Source organism: Procambarus clarkii, chromosome 5 (genome assembly GCF_040958095.1).
Source record: "Procambarus clarkii isolate CNS0578487 chromosome 5, FALCON_Pclarkii_2.0, whole genome shotgun sequence".
Taxonomy (NCBI): Eukaryota; Metazoa; Arthropoda; class Malacostraca; order Decapoda; family Cambaridae; genus Procambarus; species Procambarus clarkii.
In genome coordinates, this window is record NC_091154.1 from 39,668,099 (window position 1) to 39,692,203 (window position 24,105).

Here is a 24,105-nt window from a genome sequence, read left to right on the forward strand (position 1 = left end):
AGAATAAGCACGCTATTTTCAAAACTGATGACAAACAGCAGGCAGGTGAATACATACAGACATAAGATATAGCTAAAATACCACATGGGGTAAACTTAAACAGATATTTATATTTTAACACTTTCCAGATTACAATTTACCTTCATCATGGGCTTGTGTTTGTTTGTGGGTTACTTTTGCATTAGTATTTGACGTGAAGGGAGGACATACCTCACGGGTCCGGGGTTGGCGATGGCATGGGCTCTCAGGGTGAGGTTCCTCCCTTCTTCAATGTCTATAACCCCAAACGGCGCAGACAACCACACCACCCCGTCTGTGGACAGGGAAGTGCATGGTCAGCACGCAGGGGTTGGTGTACCTGAGAAACACCAGGCTACATCAAGCTCATGTACCTGGGTAACAGCAGGCTACATAAGGCTGGTGTACCAGGGTAACAGCAGCCTACATAAGGCTGGTGTACCGGGGTAACAGCAGGCTACATAAGGCTGGTGTACCTGGGTAACAGCAGGCTACATAAGGCTGGTGTACCGGGGTAACAGCAGGCTACATAAGGCTGGTGTACCGGGGTAACAGCAGGCTACATAAGGCTGGTGTACCGGGGTAACAGCAGGCTACATAAGGCTGGTGTACCGGGGTAACAGCAGGCTACATAAGGCTGGTGTACCGGGGTAACAGCAGCCTACATAAGGCTGGTGTACCGGGGTAACAGCAGGCTACATAAGGCTGGTGTACCGGGGTAACAGCAGGCTACATAAGGCTGGTGTACCAGGGTAACAGCAGGCTACATAAGGCTGGTGTACCGGGGTAACAGCAGGCTACATAAAGCTGGTGTAGAAGGTTAACAGCAGGCTACATAAGGCTGGTGTACTGGGGTAACAGCAGGCTACATAAGGCTGGTGTACCGGAGCAACAGCAGCCTACATAAGGCTGGTGTACCAGGGTAACAGCAGCCTACATAAGGCTGGTGTACCTGGGTAACAGCAGGCTACATAAGGCTGGTGTACCGGGGTAACAGCAGCCTACATAAGGCTGGTGTACCGGGGTAACAGCAGGCTACATAAGGCTGGTGTACCGGGGTAACAGCAGGCTACATAAGGCTGGTGTACTTGGACAACGAGAGTAATACTTAACGGGAATTGATACAAAAAATAAACATATAAATAAGAAAAACAGGAATAATAGCGGGAAGAGCCAAAAATGAGTAAATAAATTAACCGGAAGAGCAAGATGAGGAGCTGATGAAGTAACAATGAGTTGAGAATACAACAGGATGAGCAGAGTAACCAAAGGAATAACGAAGAGGGCAACAAGAAGCTCTGGATAAGCATCAAAAGGGGTTTCGAAAAGCTAGACATAAACAGCTTTAGAGTGCAAAATAATGAGCTTTCGCCATAAAGCAATCGGAGCCAAGAAACCACCTGAAGGAGCAGAGAATGCAGCGAAAGGAATCAAAATAATGAAAGGACTCAAAGAACAAAATGTGCCAAAGGTGAGAAAGGAGGCAAAGGTGAGCAACAGGACTTGAGAAAGTGACACAGACGCAGGACGTTGAGGGTGATGTTGGTGGCTACGGCGGCCCCCAGACCGTTGTCCGCCTCGCAGCCGACGGCTCGACCGTTGTCCGCAGCTGTCACTCGAAGTCTCACCTCAGACCTGACAACACACACAGAAAAATTACAATTGAAATTGAAATAAGTTTATTGAGGTAAAATACACAGAAAGGGATGAGGTAGCTCAAGCTATTCTCACCCCGTTCAGTACATCGTGTTAATGCGTACATATAAACACATCACAAACAATAAACATATTACCAAACATTCTGAGAGACAAACATCTACATTTCCTAAATTGCAATTAAAATAGGCTAAATCAAACAGGGCTTTGAAGGGGATAAGCAAGTTCAATGATATCCGAGGCAAAATGATTTTAATTACTTACTTTGTTTAATGTACTTACTTTGTACTTTTAATTACTTACTTTAATTACTTTTAATGATAAAGAAAAACTATAAATTAAAATTAGTAGGGCAAACTGATATATTATTAACAACCCGCGAGGGAATAATAATAATAATAATAATAATAATAATTTTTATTTAGGCAAAGGTACATACATAAAGAGATTTTACAAAGTTTGTTGGCTTTATAGATAAGAGCTAGTACATACAATGCCTAAAGCCACTATTACGCAAAGCGTTTCGGGCAGGAAAAAACACTAATGGCTTAAAACTAATGGGTAAAAAGAAAAAAATGCGTTGAGTACAAATAAAAATAGAGGTAAAGAAAAAAAAGAGGACATTAACGCGTCTTTTTCCATGAACCTTACCCCATTAGTTAATGGTCATTGCCAATTCAGATCGAGTACATGATATAGAGGGACCGCTATACCCTTTACGCTAGGCTGCATATCAAGCGAGGCCTCTTGTATTTACACTAGTTATTTTGGATAGATATCTCGCCTAGGGGGGAGGGGGGGGAGTAGAAATAGCCTAAGCTACTCTATCCCTTTGAGATGTATTTTTTTTTCTTGTCTCAATAAACATACTTGAACTTGATCTCGCTAAGTCTTTCTGTGAACCCAAATTTATGAAGTCTGCAAGAGATTTTTCATTCTAACTCTTTTATTTAACTTTATAACCTCCCCGAGTCGTTATGCGTGTTGGTGAATATGCAAGAATGTATCATCTTATCACCGCAAGTACCTTTACAGCCCATTGTACCTTGTATATAATACAATAAATGTCATCCCAATGTACAAGAAGGGAAACAGACAGGAGCCACTAAAGACCAGTGTCCTTAACAAGCATACTATGCAAAGTAATATCAATCACTCGCCACGTTAGAGAAAAAAAAAGCGAATCATGGGGGACATGATAACAACGTACAAGATATTAAAGGAACTGAGAAGGTAGACAAAGTAGCAATGTTCGAAATGAGAAACGGTAAGACCAGAGAACAGGGAGAAAGCTGGAGATACAACAGGAAAAACTTTAGTGTACGGGTCGTAAGTAAATGGAACAGCTCTTCCAGAGATCGTCGAGGCAAATTCACTCAGCAGCTTCAAAAGAAAATACAATGAGAAACAGAAGGAATGAAAGTCATTGTATTAACTGGCCAGGAGATGGAAAGACGGGACTTTTGAAGCTAAAAATGTGATAAAACATCTCGCCTCATCCCTTCCTCATTCACACACTTAACTCACTCTGTGTATTTACTATTTGTGTCTGCAGAATCAAGCTATTAGCTATTGGGCCCCGCCCTTCTAACCGATCTATTTTTTCCTCTATTATAACTACTACATATATTTCTCTCAAACACACACAAAACGTACACGTGTGTGTGTGTGTGTGAGAGAGAGAGAGAGAGAAACCTATATGGAACTGCCCGACATTGCTGCAATAGAGAATTCAGCTGAAAACAAAACAAACAAAAAAATTCACCAGAAAAACAAAGTGGGGAGACCTTTGACAAGCCGCCGACTTCGTGTCCCTATCAAGACCACTAGCAAGAGATGGTGGGCCCCCCCCTCTGGTAAATGTACTTTATTGCCTTTTAAAATATTACACAGTGGAGTGGCAAAGTTAAGTTTCTCACGTAGTTTCTATAATTACCAGCGAGTGTTCTCGGCTGAGTCGGACACCCGGCGCTCATCGCTCTTAAAGCAGATGGACTGGAAACCTCCCACGCAAGAAGTTACCCGGATAACCCCTCCACAAGATCCCCAAGATAAACTTGACCACAAATTACAGCAAGATCGTCAGGAAATTTCGAATCCAAACACGCATACGCATAATTTTTCTGGTTGAGAAACCCAATCTGGCACCCCATTTGACCCACAGATAAATAAAATAAAATAATAAAATGTTTATTTAGGTAAGGTACATACATACAAGAAATTTTTACAAAGATTGGTTGACTTATAGGTAGAGCTAGTACATACAATGCCTAAAGCCACTATTACGCAAAGCGTTTCGGGCATAGATATGGTCAAAGTTCTTGTACTAGACAATAGAACTAGAGGGACATTATGCATAGTCAGTTTACTGATTGGAGACGGTCGTTGAGGTCTAGTTCTTGAGCCCGCTCTCCATACATATATACATTAACCTGTGCAACTAGTTTATCAGGCTAACTTGCTTAGACAAATGAATTTTGTCTATGGACAACATGAACTGAAGGATTGATGAAGATTAAGCCACCCAAGAGGTGGCACGGGCATGAATAGCCCGTAACAAAAATGAACTTGGAATTCAATATTAAATGGTGGTCCGAGGTGAGGTGTGCGGCTTGGGAGTACCCAAGTCCAGGGTTCGAGTCCTCGCATTGCTCAAACTGATTTTCTCTTATATAATAATTATTACTGTTATATTTATTTAATCCACGGCATTTTCTTATATTTAATTCAGTGCTACTAAACCATTGCAGAGGCATATTTTGCGTAAAAAAAAATGTATTAACTTTTACACGAGCGCTGCTTTCCTCCCTCTCTCCCAGCTGCTTTAAGCTCTGGTAAACGCTTTTGGGGCGGCTCTGTTTACCGCCCTCCTTGTTCCTGAGGGCTGAAGAAAACTTATGATTGCTTGGGAACCTCTGCTGAAGCAGGTCAGATCTTTGTCCGTGTGTCCTGCGGGAGATTCAGACGGGAAAATATTTCCTGCGTTTTACCAACGGAATTTGGAGGCAAGGAGATATATTTCCTCCAATATTTTACCCAGGGGGGCTTAGGGCAGCCAGGGGAGATATTTTCTGGAGTACCCCCTGGTCTATGTTTTGTAGCGAGCCATTCCAAGTGACACTTCAACACACACCCGTCCCCCCAAAACCCCCCCTCCCCTTCCACACAGATGAAGTTCTATACCCACATCTATGAACTTGTGGGAGTGACTGGCTTGACGGTGCCCTTAATCTACCTGATGATAGTGCCTCATCTTACCTGGTGACGGTGCCTCCATAGAGCCCCTGGGAGTGAGTGACGGTGGGGCGATCCAGGGTACTCAGGGGGGAGTGCCAGGTGACGGTGGAGGGCGGGACACTGGAGGTCGTCTCGCAGGTGAGGGAGACGACCTGTCCCGCCTCGACCCTGCTGGGGCTCACCCACCCAGACACCTCCCACGCTGAGACTGTTGGGAGAGAAACCATCGTACACACGCCGGGTCAGGGAGAGGAAGTGAGGCGGGCGAGATCACTCATAACCTGCGTTTTTTAGCGGACTGGTAAATTCCGTAAAGAATGCGACGTATTAGGCGAGGAGAGGCGCGTTACTTGCAGAGACGGGGGCAGTTAGCCAGTCGCTCAAATGACACTTCTAACTTGCATCTTCACGATATATAGTTTAATGAGAAAGAAGCTTAGTAAGGTATATTATGCCTCATGTTCCTGCCTTGCTCCGGTGACACACTCCTTGGTGGGTGTGATCACTCACTCACTCACTCACTCACATCCCTAACCTCACAATACCAAGTTGTCTCGCTGGAGGACGACCTAACAGACCTTCAAAACACGAAGCTTACCAACACGTGATGTGATCTTGTGAGCATGGCGGTGGGATCCAGCGAGAGTGCCGGGGCGTGAGCAACAAGCTTGCCTCAACTAATGCGCAATAATGATTTGTCGGCAAACTGCATCATTGGTAACTATTTTGAACATTGAAGAATTATATCATGTTTTATACTTCAATAGATTTACACAATTATTGCATAAATGTAATTATCACTTGATGTAATTTACGAGAGAGAGAGAGAGAAAACTTTTCGGCTGAAAAGGACTATATTAAATTATTCATTGTTAATAATTCAGGTCAGTTTGACGAATAAATCAACATAATGAATAATAAATCCCATCATTCAGATTTACCAGAAAACGTGGCAAGTGGTGTGCCAGTTTTTTTGATAATGTGGCACTACCACCGACACAAATGTAGTCGACCGTGTTAATTATAATATTAACTAGGCTATGTCACCGTGAAGTCATTAACACAACTAATGGAATAACATAATCACAGTGAATACTAATTTTGTAGGTGGGGTGCAGGGAGTATGGGTCTCGCGCCTCTTGAATGCGAAGTCATTTTCACGAGAATTCGATCCTCCTGCCTGGCCTCGGGACCAGACGCACTCACCAGCTCTTTGGGCACTTGGAAAAATTATTTCCAAATTAAATTTTACGAACTTTGTTCGGCAGTTTCCACCATCTTGCACCAATGTTTATAGAGGGCGTTATACTCACGCGTGTCGCAGTAATATGGCGGGAGTACACAAGAACAAAGGCGAGCTTGCATGGCCCAAACACACCTGCTGTTTTTCCCAGTCTTCTTACGTGCATGTTGCACGCCTGTTGCGTATACGTGAAGCTGCCAGTTGCTGCAGGTGACAAGTGGACCGACATGTCAAACACAACTCGAATCCGACTCTCGGCTCCGAAGCTGGGTACCCCAACCCGCGCCACGGCTTATTTGAAGCCTTGCTCCACCACCACAACAGTCTGCTCACATCGACTCAACAGCTCTCTACTAGTCGCCAGAGAGCTCACTACCACACACCTGAGAGCCCCACTACCACACACCTGTGAGCCCACTACCACACACCTGTGAGCCCACTACCACACACCTGGGAGCCCACTACCACACACCTGTGAACCCACTACCACACACCTGGGAGCCCACTACCACACACCAGGGGAACCCTCTACCACACACCTGGGAGCCCCCACTACCACACACCTGTGAATTCACTCACCAAACTTAAACTATACATTTTTTCATGCGTCGTTCTCTACTGTCTTGTCTGCATTCATTAGCGTGAAAGTTCGTTAGCTAATTGGCAGGCGAGCCATGGATCCCAGTGTGGGTGGGGGAGTCATAAAGAAGCCTTTATAAAGGTCTCTATAGGAAAAACTCCCACTCCCAGGAGTGACTTCACGACTCAGCTCAAGGCAAACATTCCCGACCCTATACCCTGTATATACTTCCTATATACTATAAGAAGTATATACAGAGGGTATATATACTTCCACACACATCAGAAAATGAAGAAATTAGGACGTTTCCTCAGAAAAAGCTGCATATATAAGAGGTTCGAACACCTAGATAATTAGTAAGGGGGCCCGGGTCACACTTGAAAAATTAAGGTTTGCATACTGTACATTATCATCAACTTTAGTGGAATGTATAATATATGGCTTAATATATTATACATGCAGTCGATTAAGGCAGTGTCTGGGATGCTCCCGGACGCAGGTTCGAATCCTCGTCACGGCCCTTGTGGATTTGTTCATGGCTTAATAATTAAGGTTGAGAGGAGTTCAAGGATGAAGAAGAGGCAAGGAAGGACTTACAGCGGAGGGCGATGGTGGTGTGGGCGACCATGGGGGTGCTGGTGGCCGCGTTGGACACCTCGCAGGTGAGCTGGCGGCCGTTGTCCGACGGGACGAGGTGTAGCGTGGCCCTGGCCTCCGTCACCCCCTCCTCCACCTGCTCCAGCCTCGACGCCACCTTCTGCCCACCCTTGTACAGCCTGCGCAGGCACGAGAGCAACGCTGTGGACACCTCACTAACACATGCTATATATATATATATATATATATATATATATATATATATATATATATATATATATATATATATATATATATATATATATATATATAGCATATATATATATATATATAATGTATATATATATATATATATATATATATATACACATTATATATATATATACATGCTATATACATATATATATATATATATATATATATATATATATATATATATATACATGGAATTCGCAGTAAACAAAAAAATTACGAGCTCACCATAGCCCGTGCTACATGGACACTTCGTTCTGAGTAGCTAAATGTGTAACAACAGTAAACAAATGTTTCTGTGTTGCAACTATTTTTCTTCTTGTATCTACTGATGCCATGACGCAAAATGTTAACATATTATTATAAAATAAATATCAGAGACAAGAAGGTGTAGAGGTGAGGTAGGGAAAGTGTAGAGGTGAGGTAGGGAAACTGGTGAGGCGAGGAGACAATGACAACAAATACAGGAGAACATAGAGGAAGGAGGAACGATATAAAGTGTGTGTGAGACGATAAATAAGAACAGAGGGGGAAAAAGGAAATTATCCAATTAATTAAAGAAAAAGTCCATAAAAGACATGAGGACATGGACACGAAGAGGGTTGATGAGGAATACCCACGTGAGGACTGGAGGAGGGTTGCCGCCTCTGGAGGTACAGAGGACACCCAGCTGGTCGCCGGCCACCACCTCCTGCCCCTCCGTCACCAGCACCTCCACCACCGGCCACCCGGGTCGCTCTGACCAGGAAACACACACAAACATTAGCCATAGACACTCCCACACACACACACACACATCACGCGTGTAACTCACACAAGGTTGGGCCACCTCGCCAGTTATAAACACCGGATAATAGTCACTAAATATGCTAATCTTGGACTCTATAGGCACACCTGCTCACCCAGCAAACACAGAACGTTTTTTAATGGTGCCACAAAGGTAATTTTGTAACTTTTAAGATAAATACGTATTTCTGACGTCCTTAAAACCATTAGATATAACTAAAAACATATACTCTTGATCAGATTTATTGGAAGCTATAGTTTAGTAAACACACAACTACGTAAGTAACAACTATTATGTATAAATAATAGGGCGAGGGAAGTAAACTGTTTTACTTTTGGCACGGTTAAATAGGGTCACTCTATAACCCATTATTAATTTTAATTTTGCCCCGAGGGGCGAGTTTATTGGGCAGCGCCACTCATCTTGTGAGTGAACATACCGCCATAGCAGAATGTACAACACTCCCCAATAGGAAGAAAACCCGCTGGGTTGTTCATCCTGTCACTTGTACCCAGACACAGCTGGGACTTGCTTAACTGTCTCAAGTGAACAGCTCCTCAAACAAGAAGATTAACATTTATCAACCCTTAAAAGCTTACGTTATCTTGCGGGTGCAAAATTGGGAAATCTTTTAAGAACAGTATCAACATTTGACAAAAAGTGTTTTCCTAACTCAAACAATGTGGGGTTTATTATTCTACAGTTATTCCTAATATCTCTCAGGTGTTCACATTCACGTAGATAGTGGTCAAGGCAGTGTCCATCACTCTCACCACAGATGCTGCAACTTCGCTGATCAACTGTTGTTTCCATTCCAAATCTCCATGGATATTTGTATCCAAGACGGATTCTCGCTATTACAGATTCTCTCCCTCGTCGTCCTCCTCTTCGGCCATACTGATTGGGATTGCCAGCTGCAACCATGTTGTACCATCGTACAGATTCACTGGTTTGTGCTTCTATCCTCCTTTCCTCAGTTACCTTGTCACGGTGATGTTGCCTGATAATACCTCTAATTTGTAGTAGAGTCTTGGGTATGAAGTATTCAATATGGTCTCCTTCAGCGCCTTCAGCAGCCAGCACATCTGCTCGTTCATTCCCACATATTCCAACATGGGAGGGGATCCACAGAAACTTGATGACTCTTCCCTGGTTGGTAAGTACTCTCACAGCTCTCTTGATTTCAGCGACTATTGCAAGATTTTCTGTCTGATTTTTACTTAGGCTTTGCAGTGCTGTTTTTGAATCGGTGCAAATCACTGCACCATTAGTGTTCCGTTCAAGAAACCTTAACGCCATAACAATGGCAGTTAGCTCTGCTTGCGTTGAAGAGGCATAGTTCTCAATACGTGCTTTGTCTTCATTTCTGCGTTGGAAGGTATTATCCTTGATTACCGTGTATGCTGCACCAGCCCTGCCATTGATAGGATTAGATGACCCGTCAGTGTAAATTTGATCTAATTCATCTCCGGCTTCTTTATAAATGTCCTCGAGATACTTGTGCCTCATTTCTTGTGGTATCATGTTGGATTTTTTCATTGCCATTTCATTGATGATGATCTTGCACGAGTCATCCTCCCAGGGAGGTAACCTCTCTACAGGCAGGAGCTCACGGGCTTGCTCAAGCAGGTGAAGCTCTTCAAGGTAGCAGACTGCTCTGTGATGCCATTTTTTGCTTCTCCTGTTTCCCCCTGAAAGTAGCACAGAGCTCAGTTTTTTCTTGGCAATATCATTGTAATGGGGATCTCTGGCTATCTTAATTGCAAGCTTAGCATTCAGCTCCTGAATTCTGCTTTTAATACTGGGAAGGGACAACTCCTCTCGTAGATTAGACGTTTTGGCAGTTCTTGGGACTCCAAGAATGATTGTCATGGCTTCATTTTGAACGCTTTCAAGCCTTTTCATATCGCTTTGGGAGTAGGTGCACAGTACTGGTGCGGCATAGTCTATGACGGAGCGCACATAGGCTGTGTACATCATTTTGAGCACGGCAATAGAGGCTCCATGTCCATTCCAGGTCATAGCTTTCAGTGCCCTGAGTCGACTTTTGCATGTTCCTATGAGTTGGTTGAGCTCCTCTTTCTTTCCCTTGTTAGAGCCGACAGTGACGCCAAGGTACCGATAGTGGTCAACCCATTCAAGTGTTACACCATTAATTTGCAGTTCTTCATTTGCTCTCCGCTTGTGATGGGAGTATGCCTTCGTCTTGTTTGTGGAGAGAGTGAAACCGAGCTCAATACATTTCCTTCCGAGGAGTTCAATGGACTGTTCAATTTTTCCCAAGGTGGGAGCTTGTATTAGGACATCATCTGCATATCCCACTTGTTGTGTTCCTTCCGGAAAATCAATATTTGCAATGGCGTTCATAAGTACATTGAATAGTGTAGGGCTTAAGACTCCGCCTTGGGGGGTCCCGAGTTCCATATTCATTGTTCTGGAGACTGCTCCATTGAAGCAAACCTTGGCTTTCCTTCCTGTGAGGTAGTCTTCAACCCATTTCATGAGTCTCCCCTTGACACCCATGCATGCAAGCTCGTCCAGGATCGCAATCCCCTGTGCTTTGTCGAAGGCTCCTTTGATGTCAACAAATACAGAGTACCTAGCCGTGTCATTAGCCAAGTAATTAACTATACAATTTGCTGTGCTCCGTCCTTTAACAAATCCATTGACCCCCTCCCCTAACCTGCCTATTTTGTGCAACAGTCGGTTTAGGATGATCCTTTCAAGCATCTTGCAAGTGCATGACACGAGGCTGATAGGTCTGTAATTACCAGGGTCATTAGGCTTCGGTATGGGAATAATTATTGCGTGTTTCCATTGTGTGGGCAACACTCCACTTAGGAATGACTTGTTAAACAGGTGGAGTAGTGGATTCCCAGACACTTCACACAGTGCATTGAGTATGTCGTAGGTGACGCCATCTTCACCAGGTGCTGTACTTTTACCCTTTTTCATAGCGCCCCTTACTTCTTGGGCTGTGATTGGTTCCCCATATTCGTCATCACTAGACAGTGCTCTTGTTATCCTAATTCTTCTGTCATCATGTCGCAGGAGCTGTTCCCTGCTGATTTCTGCAGGGAGGGAGGAGGAGGATGCTGCATCACTCCACTTGTGAATTAGTTCCTCAGCCTTACCCTGGGGGTCTTTGTGAGCCGCAGGCCGGGCTCTGCCCCCCTTAGCTATCTGAATTTTTGCCCACACTTGTCTTGCAGATGTTTCCCGTCCAATAGAGCTAGTGAACTCAAGCCATTGTCTTTCCCGCTCTTTAATCTTCTCTTCCCTGGCTACTTGACACACAGTTTTAAACAACTCTTGGTTACTTTCAGTGGGATGTCTCCGGTACTCTCTACTCATATCTCGCACATTTGCGTTAAGCATCTTTATGTAATCATTCTCATACCATTTTATTTTCTTCCTCTGAGGGTTACTTCGCCCAGGCGTACGGCGCGGAACTCTTAGACAGCTCTCAATGTGGTGGTTAAGGTCATCAACAAATGTGTTAATGTCTTCTGGGATTTGGTATTCCGTGAACCAGTCACTCATCCTGTTTATGAAGTGCGGCCTCATATCTGGTCCGAGTGATAACCTTTTTCTTTTATTTGTCTCTTTCCTTCTCTTGCTCATGTCGACGGTGGTAATCAGTGCCCAATGGTCACTACATAAACTGTGCACAATGTGTGTACTGGCATCTGTGTCCTGTGCATTCAGCAGGAGAGCATAATCTAATCTTCCTCCTCTGAGGTGAGTTGGCTGTTCATCACCCAGGACCCTAAGGTTTTCACTTCCCCTGACAAAGAGTGACAGTTTCCGTCCATTGACATTGGGCTGATGACAGTTGGCACCAAAGTGTGGGTGTCTGGCATTCAGGTCACCGACCAGCAGGGTAGGTTCTTCATTAACAAACTCAGGCAGTGCGTCAAGGTCAAGTTTACTCTGTGGCACATATAGGTTGATTATATGTAGGGCATTATTGTTTAAGTAAAGGGTTACTCCCAGTGACTCAAACTCATCCCCCATGTGCAGGTCATCAATAATCTGTGCGGGAATGTTGTTATTTACAAAAGTGATGAGACCCCGTTTTCTTTCCCCATGTGGCAGGGAGAACTTGCGATAACCGCTGAACCTTGGGTTGAAGTCATCACCTACCATTGTCTCCTGTAGCACTATGACGTCAGTTTGGTGTTCACCAGCGTATTGTATGATGTCATTAATTCTATTGCGAACGCCATTGCAGTTCCATTGTAGGATAGTGAGACTTTCTTCAGCGTGGTTATCCATCGTGGAGGTGTTGGTCATCAGATGTACTGTGTGTGGTGTTGTTGCTGGTGAGAGTGTGTTCACTGGTGGTGTTGTATGTGGTGTTGCACCACCGTCATGTGCTGGTGGTACTGCTTGTATGCCAGTGCCAGTGGTCAGTGGTGTTGTGTACACTAGTGCCGTTGTGTTCACTGGTGGTGCTGTTGTCTTCACTGGTGGTGTTGTGTTCACTGGTGGTGCTGTTGGTGGTGTTGTGTTCACTGGTGGTGTTGTGTTCACTGGTGGTGTTGTTGGTGGTGTTGTGTTCACTGGTGGTGTTGTGTTCACTGGTGGTGGTGTGTTCACTGGGTCGCACTGAGTTCACTTGGGTAGCACTGAGTTTGCTGTTATGTGCCGTGGCTCGTGTTGCATCCCCATGCACCAAGTTGCAACCTGCTGAACTCGCCTGAGGCAACTTCAGGCCCTGCAGAATGTGAAGTATGGCCTCCTGGGTCTTCTGGATTGTACATAGGGTATTCTCAAGTTTATTTTGCTTGCTTATTAGTTCTTGCATGAGTGGGTGATTTTTTATAATGTGGGTAATCATTGCTTCCATATCGGGCGGCATTGTTTTATCTGGACCCAGTGAGGTGTTGACTGGTGAGTGGGGAGGGGAAGTGGTAGGGTGGGGGGAAGGGAGGGTCGCCTGAGAGGCGGAAGGGCTGGTTGACTGGGAGGCGTTAGGAGGTATAGGTGATGAGGCAGGAATGGTGTTGTTGGGTGGGGTAGGGTTGGGGTTAGTGTGGGAGATAAGGTTGGGGTTAGTGAGCGGGGTTGAGGTAAGTTGGTTTGTGAGAGAAATGGGGTCTGGTTGGGCCTGTGCGGGGTGGTGGTGGGTCACTCCACCACTACCCCAGGCTGGTGTCTGCCTACATATATATATAACCCATTATGTTGTTTGAAAATACGGCTCTCTATTATAAGATTACCAGAGAGGGGAATTCAAATATTCATTAATCCCTTCGGTAATCAAATAAGAAGTTCTCTCTCTCACACACACACACACACACACACACACACACACACACACACACACACACACACACACACACACACACACACACACACACACACACACATATCAGGTGACATAATGCCTCAAACTTGAAGTGATTACTCACCCGAGGAAAAAAAATCACTTCGCAAACATGGCAAGCCAAACACGGCCTCTTGGGAGGAGAAGCGGCCGGTGGCTTGGCTCTGGTAGTCAGAGGTTAAAACACCATAAGAAGCACTCTCATTTTTTGTACCTTTTCTTAAAATGAAGTCTAGTTGAAGTTGGGTATCTTAAGCTACTTCACAATTCGTCCAGATGGGCGTCACAAGCTGCGTCCAAATGTGGGTCACAAGTTGCGTCCAAATGTGGGTCACAAGCTGCGTCCTAATGCATGTCAAAATCTGCGTCAAGAAGCACCTCATAAGGTGCTCTCCCTGCCCTGCACCCACATAAGGATGGCCACTGACAACACTGCACCACTAGGGGCAAGTGAGTGTGGCTTAATATCGCCAGTGTCGTAGCCGGCGCCAGTGTCGTAGCCGGCGCCAGAAAAAACAACTCTCAGCGGCTCGGGAAAAAAAATCATAAAACGCTGAAAAATCCAGAACAAAACACGAAGTTGGTGCAAGTTTGGTTAGGTTAGGTGTCGCGCGCCGACCTCCATGTACAGGGCGAGCCTCACATGTTGACGTACAGGGTGGGGGGCGACCCCCACATGTTGACGTACAGGGTGGGGGGCGACCCCCACGTGTTGACGTACAGGGTGGGGGACGACCCCCACGTGTTGACGTACAGGGTGGGGGCGACCCCCACGTATTGACGTACAGGGTGGGGGGCGACCCCCACGTATTGACGTACAGGGTGGGGGGCGACCCCCACGTGTTGACGTACAGGGTGGGGAAGGGGCGAGCCCCACAGGTTGACGTAAAGGGGGAGCCGAGCCCCACATGTTGAACACCAACCCAGCTATCGCGTGTAACACAAAGCAAGAGTATCTTGTAAGGTAAGATCAGGAGAAAACTCCAAGCCATCATAACTATATATCGAGGATTCCGTGCTGGACTGAGAGAGACCGCGAGCAGCGATAATATTTAACGTTGTGTTCCTGGCTTGCACCGAGACTTTTGAATAATTAATGGAAGTGGAATCCTGGAACCTCTGGTGTTATCCTCATTAATATTTCACAGGCAGGAAGGCAGCAGGCTCAGCCGACAGATGTCAGTTGTGATTGAAGAAACTCTTCGGGTAGTGCTGCATGACCTGGTGACATGTTCCAGAGCCAGAGGAATGGTTAGTCGCTCCTTTCACCTTCACAGCCTTGGAAGACGCTCCTGCCACCTACACAGACCTGGAAGACGCTCCTGCCACCTACACAGACCTGGAAGACGCTCCTGCCACCTACACAGACCTGGAAGACGCTCCTGCCACCTACACAGACCTGGAAGACGCTCCTGCCACCTACACAGACCTGGAAGACGCTCCTGCCACCTACACAACCCTGGAAGACGCTCCTGCCACCTACACAGACCTGGAAGACGCTCCTGCCACCTACACAGACCTGGAAGACGCTCCTGCCACCTACACAGACCTGGAAGACGCTCCTGCCACCTACACAGACCTGGAAGACGCTCCTGCCACCTACACAACCCTGGAAGTCGTTCCTGCCACCTACACAGCCCTGGAAGATGCTCCTGCCACCTACACAGCCCTGGAAGATGCTCCTGCCACCTACCCAGCCCTGGAAGATGCTCCTGCCACCTACACAACCCTGGAAGACGCTCCTGCCACCTACACAGACCTGGAAGACGCTCCTGCCACCTACACAGACCTGGAAGACGCTCCTGCCACCTACACAGACCTGGAAGACGCTCCTGCCACCTACCCAGCCCTGGAAGATGCTCCTGCCACCTACACAACCCTGGAAGTCGCTCCTGCCACCTACACAGACCTGGAAGACGCTCCTGCCACCTACACAGACCTGGAAGACGCTCCTGCCACCTACACAACCCTGGAAATCGCTCCTGCCACCTACCCAGCCCTGGAAGATGCTCCTGCCACTTACACAGCCCTGGAAGACGCTCCTGCCACCTACACAGCCCTGGAAGACGCTCCTGCCACCTACACAACCCTGGAAGTCGCTCCTGCCACCTACACAACCCTGGAAGACGCTCCTGCCACCTACACAGCCCTGGAAGATGCTCCTGCCACCTACCCAGCCCTGGAAGACGCTCCTGCCACCTACACAGCCCTGGAAGATGCTCCTGCCACCTACCCAGCCCTGGAAGATGCTCCTGCCACCTACACAGCCCTGGAAGATGCTCCTGCCACCTACACAGCCCTGGAAGATGCTCCTGCCACCTACCCAGCCCTGGAAGATGCTCCTGCCACCTACACAGCCCTGGAAGATGCTCCTGCCACCTACCCAGCCCTGGAAGATGCTCCTGCCACCTACACAGCCCTGGAAGATGCTCCTGCCACCTACCCAGCCCTGGAAGACGCTCCTGCCACCTACACAGCCCTGGAAGATGCTCCTGCCACCTACCCAGCCCTGGAAGACGCTCCTGCCACCTACACAGCCCTGGAAGTATAATGTCACACCCACTGAACATCATGAACCCCCCCTGCCCCCCATGGTCAGGAGGCGTGTGTGTGTGCAGGGGAGGGGGGGGGGGGGAGAGGGGCCGAGATACATGGGGGGTGAGCGTGTCAACACAACACCTGGCGGGTTGGATCCTCCGTGTGAGCCTCTATAGTCCGCCAGCTGTTGACGGCTTCAGGAGTCGATACCCGCCGGCGGTGCTGCGTCGGGGGCCCGCTCCTCGCTCCCCACGGTATAACATGGAGGTCTTTCACGTTAATTTACCCGCATGTACCCGAGGGCCACCATCTTTCTTTAGTGACCTCCGTGGAGACAGGAAGCCAGCGGCTTGTCAAAGGTTCTTTATGTCCACATAATGTTGGCGGGTTTCAAGAGTGATCTAGCTAGGAACCAGAGTCGTTCTACAGGTTGAGTATCAGTTATGACCTTGACTGTAGCAGCAGTCAGAGCCGGGTTTCTGGTGTTGATACTATCAAGTATGGTACCAGGGTCCTGGGTGGCGATGTAGACACTCGTGTGGCTGACGAAGATGGTTCGTTCAGCCAAGTAGCGACGGTTAGGAGTGATGATCAGGTTGGAGTTTCGTAGGGCGTCCTGGTGTTCTGGTGCAAACAGTTGCTCCAGAGCTTGCTCGCTTGAATAAAGAAGTACAGCGCCGTCAGCATCGTCACGGATGTCCAACGGGGCTGCATTCGTGATGTCGACGATTTTCCTTAGTAATTGGGGTCCGGTGTAAGTGGTTAAGTGGTGTAAGTGGTAAGGTAAGTAAGTCCGGTGTAAGTAGTAAGTGGTGGTGGAAAATGGATTTAGATGTCTGGATATTTCCATCACACCTGACACTATAAAGAAGGAACGTTACTACAACATTCGCCAGTGCTTTAAGTGCTACAAGTACGATCATGATACCAAGAACTGCCAACAAGCAGAGGTTAAATGCAGCATTTGTACCCAGGATCATCACTTCAAAACCTGCCGGTCAACCACCAAACTGTGCCTCAATTGTGGAGGAGCTCACATCGCCGTCTCCATGGACTGCCAAGTACGACTAGATGAAATAAATAAAACAGTAACTGCCAACCCAACAACCAATCAGGCGGCGAGCTTCAATATCCAAGCTACATCGTTTCCAGTGCTTCCCAACGCTTCTGCTCCTGCTACACAGACGTCCACACCAGGCCAGACCACCCCCCAATGGGGACCCAGGACACAGGCGACTGCAGCTCAGCCAACCAACTTGACTGTCAACCAATCAGCAGCCTCGACCAACGCCACTCTCATCCCATGCCTGATCAGTGTAGCTGAGAGAGAGGCGGGAACAGACAACGCAAAATACGTGAGAGTACTGAACAGGCTGCTCGCCCAGAACAACCTGCCTACAATGTTGATACCAGCAGACCTATTTCAACATCACAACGCTGCTTCAACCCAAACAGACGAAATTCCAACACCAACAGTAACCGCAGTCATACCGCAACCACCACCACCGGAGTCGAACCCAGCACAAGTCACCCAGGCAACAGCATCCACCCAGACTACCTCCACAGCAGACCAGTCAACCTCATCACCTGCCCCCACCAGCCGGAGACGGAAGAAAAGGAGAGCAAAAAGTCAGCAAGTGGAATCAGAATCAGATTCAGAACCAGAACCAGCACCAGAGTTCCTAGAAGCCTCGGCTGAGACCTTCACATATGAGGCCCCAGACTTCGACCTAAACCCAAGCAAATCAAGCAAGAAAGTGCCCTGCTATGGACTTTACCTCAATCACGGTGGCACTTTCAACGGCAATCGAAGCACAAGAATGGTCATTGCCTTAGAATGCAACAGGATCATCAACCAGCTCAGGACCTGCATTCCTTACCCTGTGTTTGTCCACCACGAGACCGTGGAACATTATGTAGACCTCTGCGCTCTGGAGAGTGAATACATCGACCCTAAATTCGACTTCAAGAGGGGACAAGTGACCTTCCTGGAAGAAGATGAAGACCCGACAGGAACACCAATACCACCGCTATCATTTGGGAAGTACATGCGAATACCTCCTGGCCAAGACACCACCAAGCAACAGTGAACTTACCTCTCACCGCCTCAATAAGGAAGACGCCTCCTCCAAGCCAGACAGACCACCTCAAGTGAACCAGGACGACATCACCCTGCCCCACCACTAGCCTCCTGCCGCCCAAGAAGAACTTAAGCTACAGGCTTTGACTGAAAAAACATCTCCAATCCAAGGTGGACGGGCCACCGAACTTTCAAGCCTCCTCTCTCCACATCCAAATCCTCTTCCAAGAATTTCATCGCCCCATCCTTCTTCCTCCCTCATCCTTTCCAAGCTCTTTGGACATCAAAGCGAAAAGTATCAGTTATAGGTACTTCTCAGACCCATTCTTACTGAGGTGATAATGTCGGGGCCTGACAGCTGAGCGGACAGCGCTCGGGTTTCGTAGTCCTAAGGTTTCGGGTTCGATTCCCGGCGGAGGCGGAAACAAATGGGCAGAGTTTCTTTCACTCTGATGCCCCCTGTTACCTAACAGTAACTAGGTACCTGGGAGTTAGACAACTGCTACGGGCTGCTTCCTGTGGGTGTGTAACAAAAAGGAGGCCTGATCGAGGACCGGGCCGTGGGGACGCTAAGCCCCGATATCACGCAGTCCCCGTGGTGTAGTGGTTAAAACGCTCCCCCTGGTGTTTCGCAAGCGCTTTGTCCTGGGTTCGTATCCTGGCCGGGGAGGATTTACTGGGCGCAAATCCTTAACTGTAGCCTCTGTTTAACTCAACAGTAAAATGGGTACTTGGTTGTAACAACGATTCTTCGCGGCGGTCGTATTCCAGGGACCATAGGATTAAGGACCTGCCCGAAACGCTACGCGTACTGGTGGCTGTACAAGAATGTAACAACTCTTGCATATATAAATAAATATATAAATAAATAAAAACTAAATTAAAATTTCAAGATAACATTTAGTCCTACAGTGTGAAGACCGCCATCTTCTACACGTGGGGAGAGGAAAACCGCCCTTTGTGCAACTCCCACACCAGTGATGGCTCTCTGCCGGCCGTGCGGACGGTGATAATAACTTACTGATGACGGTGATGAGGTGGGTGTGGTTGAGGGGGTGGTGGGTGACAGGGTGGGTCGCCCAACACTCAGCTGTAGCCTGGCTGACCTGGTGGGTAGTGGGCAGGTGGTGGGTGAGGCGGGAGGACGTCACCCACCCTCCGTCAGGATCCTCACTCACCACGCCCTTGCCCGAGGGCGCCACATCTGAACCTTTGGGGCGGGAAGGAAACATGGAATAAGAAAAATACACACTTGCCGTGAAGCCTCTGACTGTTCCACGGACCCCAGTGACCCCCCACAGACCCCAGTGACCCCCCCCCACGGACCCCCTGTGACCCCCCCACGGACCCCCAGTAACCCCCCACGGACCCCACTCAGCTACACCCTGGAGCTGGGTGGGGTCACGCAATCACAAACCTCATTACAAGAAAATATTAAAGAAACTGCTGAATTGGCCCACGTGAGGTCGCTCCTATTTATTATCCAGCACCACACATTCACATACGTGTACTCACCTAATCTCACTTAATTGTGATTGCGGGGGTTGAGCTCTGGCTCTTTGGTCCCGCCTCTCAACTGTCAATCAACTAATGTTCAGGTTCCTGAGCCTACTGGGCTCTATCATATCTACACTTGAAACTGTATGGAGTCAGCCTCCACCACATCACTTCCTAATGCATTCCATTTGTCTACTACTCTGACACTGAAAATGTTCTTTCTAACGTCTCTATGGCTCATTTGGGCACTCAATTTCCACCTGTGTCCCCTAGTGCGTGTGCCCCTTGTGTTAAATAGTCTGTCATTATCTACCTTATCCATTCCTCTGAGAATCTTGTATGTGATGATCATGTCCCCTCTAACTCTTCTGCCTCCCAGTGACGTGAGGTTTAATTCCCGAAGTCTCTCCTCACAGCTCATAGCTTATTTGTGTGTGTGTGTTGTATACTATCAGGTGTTGTATACTATCAGGTGTTGTATACTATCAGGTGTTGTATACTATCAGGTGTTGTATACTATCAGGTGTTGTATACTATCAGACGTAAACTTGCCTGAGACAATTAAAGTAAAGTAAAGTAAAACAAAGTAAAGACTTGTTTATTAAGTCTTGAGTTATGTGGGACTTTATAAATCATTTCAATTAACTTATGGCACTGTTGCAGTGTCAATAGATTTTTTTTTTACGTTACCGCTCAATACTTTGTGCAAGTCGTTTATAAATGAGATAAACGAGAGAGGTCCCAGGACTCTGCCCCGAGACACTCCACTCGCAGCTGTTTCCCAGTCCAGCAGCTGGACGACATATACACGCTGTTTACTCCCATATCATCACGAACTGGTCCATGTGAATGAGTGTGGGTGGATGAAAACAGCAGCTGCCTCGTCTGGGCCTTCAGCCCTTCTGGGATATCTTTTATTCTCAAGCTTTAAAGACGTCCCTTCACCATCAATCGCTCGACCTCTCCTGTATCTGGTTACGGAGCTTCTCATTCTCCTGCTCGGGGGAACTGTAATTGTCCTCTCACCAGTGACGCTCTCAACAGGTGGGCCACAGCTCGCTATACTCACCTTGAAGGCGCCAGGCGAGGGTGGCTGGAGGGTTGGCAGGTGAGGTGAGACAAGTGAGGGTGAACAACTGGTCAGTCGTCACCACAGCTGGGCCCAACACACTCACGCGCTCCGGGGCGTCTGTCAACGGGAAAATGTATATTCATGTTATTGGATCGTGCGTGTCAACAGTGAGCGGCGTGGCGGAGCGGGAGAGAAGCCTACGAGGGAAGAAGAGAGATCTACAGGTTCATGGCAGTGGTCAGCTTGCAGACGGGTCACAATCCGTCCCGGGTTTGATTCCCCGGGCATGACTGAAAACGTCTGCCACGTTTCTTTTCACCCGATGTATATGTTCTCCCAGCAGTCACTAGGGAACCGGGAGGGAGGCATTTGTCGTGAGGTCGCATTCTGGAGAGGTTAAGTCATTGGGTAAGGGGGGTAACTTCCCTAACAGTGTGAAACAAAGCCAAAATACCTTACCTTAGCAGCTCCTTGTGGGTAGGTAGGCTCAGAATATGAGGGCAGGAAGGCTCTCTTCCCTACTCCCCCACTTCCTCTGACACTTGCCATGGTAATAAACTGGGAATAGTACCATATTATGCAAGTTACAGCCCCGCTCCTGTGCCAGCTAAGTCCACTACGGGCTCACCATAGCCCGTGCTACTTGCAACTTTTTGTTCCCAATAGCTGAATCTTAAACAACCACCACATTATGAACAAATCATCATTGACATTATCACTGTAACGTACGAGGGAATGACTGTTGCTGCTGTAACGGTAGAAATGTCAAAATACGACGCCTATCGGAAATATGGCTTTTTTTATACCGAAAATTGCAAATTAGGTTAAGTTAGGTGCAATAATTACTGAAACGTTTGCAACTGCTGTTCGTAACACTTGGATCTGCCATCACACACGCCGAGGAATTCTGGGCCCAATTCTGCCACTATTTCAGGACATTTAATAATTTTAGGACTAGATTTGGTAAGAAAATCAGGTGGAGCTTTGAGGTGACTCGAATCCGTGACCAGAGAACTCTCAGCGCTGACGTTACAACAACTTATAAAAGAGGAGGAGTAAGTTTACGGGACTACGGTGAGAGGAACCTTACAATGTACTGTGTGAGGGGGGCGATCAGAGCACAGTGTACGGTGAGAGGGAAGACTGTGACAGTGTTGACTGTACAAATTTACGGGCTCACCATAGCCCGTGCTACATGGACACTTCGTCCTGAGTAGCTAAATCTTTAACAACAACAACATGAATGTACAACAGCGTAGTGTACAGTGACGGAATCTAATAGCGTAGGGAAAGGTTGTGATAAAGTGTACAGTGACGAGTAAACTTACAGTGACACGTAAACTTACAGTGTACAGTGAGTGTAACATTGGTGGTGAGGGGTTGAGGGAGGAGATCGCTGGAGACCCTACACTCGTACACAGCACCGTCCTCCGCCCGCGCCGCCGTCACCAGCTGTCTCACTCTCACCACCCTGAGAGGCCGCCCCTGGGTGCTGCTGCTGCTGCTGCTGGTGGTGCTGGTGCTGCTGCTGGGCGCAGCTGTGGTGGTGGTGAGGTTCTGCAGCCTCGCCAGGTGGGTCAGGGCCAGGTTGAGGGGGCGACCATGCCTATACCAGGTGACCCAAGGGCGGGGGCGCCCGCCAACCACCTGGCAGACCAGGGGGCGCTGCTCCCCCTCCACCAGCACCTCCCCTGTCTGGTAGCCGGTGATGGCAGGTGGGCCGGGCGGATCTGAAAGGCAGGGAGGGGGAGGGGGGGATTACTTCTCACGGGCTATTCATGCCCGTGCCACCTCTTGGGTGGCTTAATCTTTATCAATCGGGGATTACTTCAAGGTGTCAGAGAGCACGAGTGCCAAGTGACAGGAGGCGTCTTAGAGGCAACACCTTCACCAAGCACTAATGGCCTCGTACTCTCTCTAATTATAATGCTATATAAAAACGAATTTCGTAATAATATGAGGCGAAACAAGGCCTACTCTCCACTGTGCCTCTCACGATTACAGTAGGCCTACTCTTTCACCTTGCACTTCCCAATGCTAGAAACCTATGTGCCTTCACTGTACATGTCTCGCGATGCCAGTAGGCCTACTCTCCAAAACTATGCACCTCGTACACAGTAGGCCTACTCTCTTACATTGAGCACATGGCACAACACCAGTAGGCCTACACTGACATTGAGCACATGGCACAACACCAGTAGGCCTACTCTCCTACATTGAGCACATAGCACAACACCAGTAGGCCTACTCTCCTACATTGAGCACATGGCACAACACCAGTAGGCCTACTCTCCTACATTGAGCACATAGCACAACACCAGTAGGCCTACACTGACATTGAGCACATGGCACAACACCAGTAGGCCTACTCTGACACTGAGCACCGCTCCAAAAGTTGTAGACCCATCCAGACCAGACCTGCTGGCTAGTAACCAACACATCAAGAGCACAACTGTTGCTTTCGTCACTATAACACATTTTAGAGACACTCTGGCAAGCCAAATCTTAGTCAAGTGTGATTCATCAATAATTTCCTAATAATCTGGCTCCAATTTTCCCCATATTTTCATCCTAAATTTTCAAATATCTTGTTGCCATTTGTTCGTATCTTGTCCCATTTTGTCACGTTTAATCCTTCTCAATTTTCACATTCACCAGAACTTCACTTTTCCCGGTCCCCACATATTCCAAAATCTTGTTTCCTATTAACCCGTCGCCGCCCCCCCCCCCATTTTCGTGGCCTATTTTTGGCCCCTCCAAGTTACCAGCGTAAATATCTTAGATGTAATTTCCGGAAGTGTTCAAGGTGCCATCCTACTGTGTCTTAAAGCTGACCACTTACCTCACATTACTGCCACCCATGTATAGTTCACTACCAACCACGTACAGCTCACCACCACCCACGTACAGCTCACCACCACCCACGTATAGCTCACCACCACCCACGTACACCTCACCACCACCCACGTACACCTCACCACCACCCACATACAGCTCACCACGACTCACGTACCAATATATATATATATATATATATATATATATATATATATATATATATATATATATATATATATATATATATAATATATATACATATTACAGCGATAATATAATATATATTATATTACAACGAACATATAATATATATATTCCAAATGCAAAAACAATGTTAAAACAGAACCTCTGAACTGCTAGTTGGTCTCAACCCAACTA

At 47.4% G+C, this 24,105-nt stretch overlaps 1 protein-coding gene across 2 annotated transcripts in view; it reads right to left on the bottom strand.

Moving 5' to 3' along the window:
- The window catches only part of LOC123766211 (nephrin), a 201,693-nt gene that overhangs the window by 14,005 nt on the left and 163,583 nt on the right, over positions 1-24,105 (bottom strand). For both annotated transcript variants that reach the window (XM_069301585.1, XM_069301592.1), the window contains exons 6-13: positions 22,236-22,619; positions 20,887-21,006; positions 19,342-19,530; positions 8,204-8,321; positions 7,332-7,510; positions 4,933-5,119; positions 1,541-1,653; positions 211-313 (exon numbers count right to left, since the gene is read on the bottom strand). In XM_069301585.1, coding sequence (XP_069157686.1) covers positions 211-313; positions 1,541-1,653; positions 4,933-5,119; positions 7,332-7,510; positions 8,204-8,321; positions 19,342-19,530; positions 20,887-21,006; positions 22,236-22,619 — 1,393 coding nt within the window. The remainder of the gene's footprint in view (positions 1-210; positions 314-1,540; positions 1,654-4,932; positions 5,120-7,331; positions 7,511-8,203; positions 8,322-19,341; positions 19,531-20,886; positions 21,007-22,235; positions 22,620-24,105) is intronic.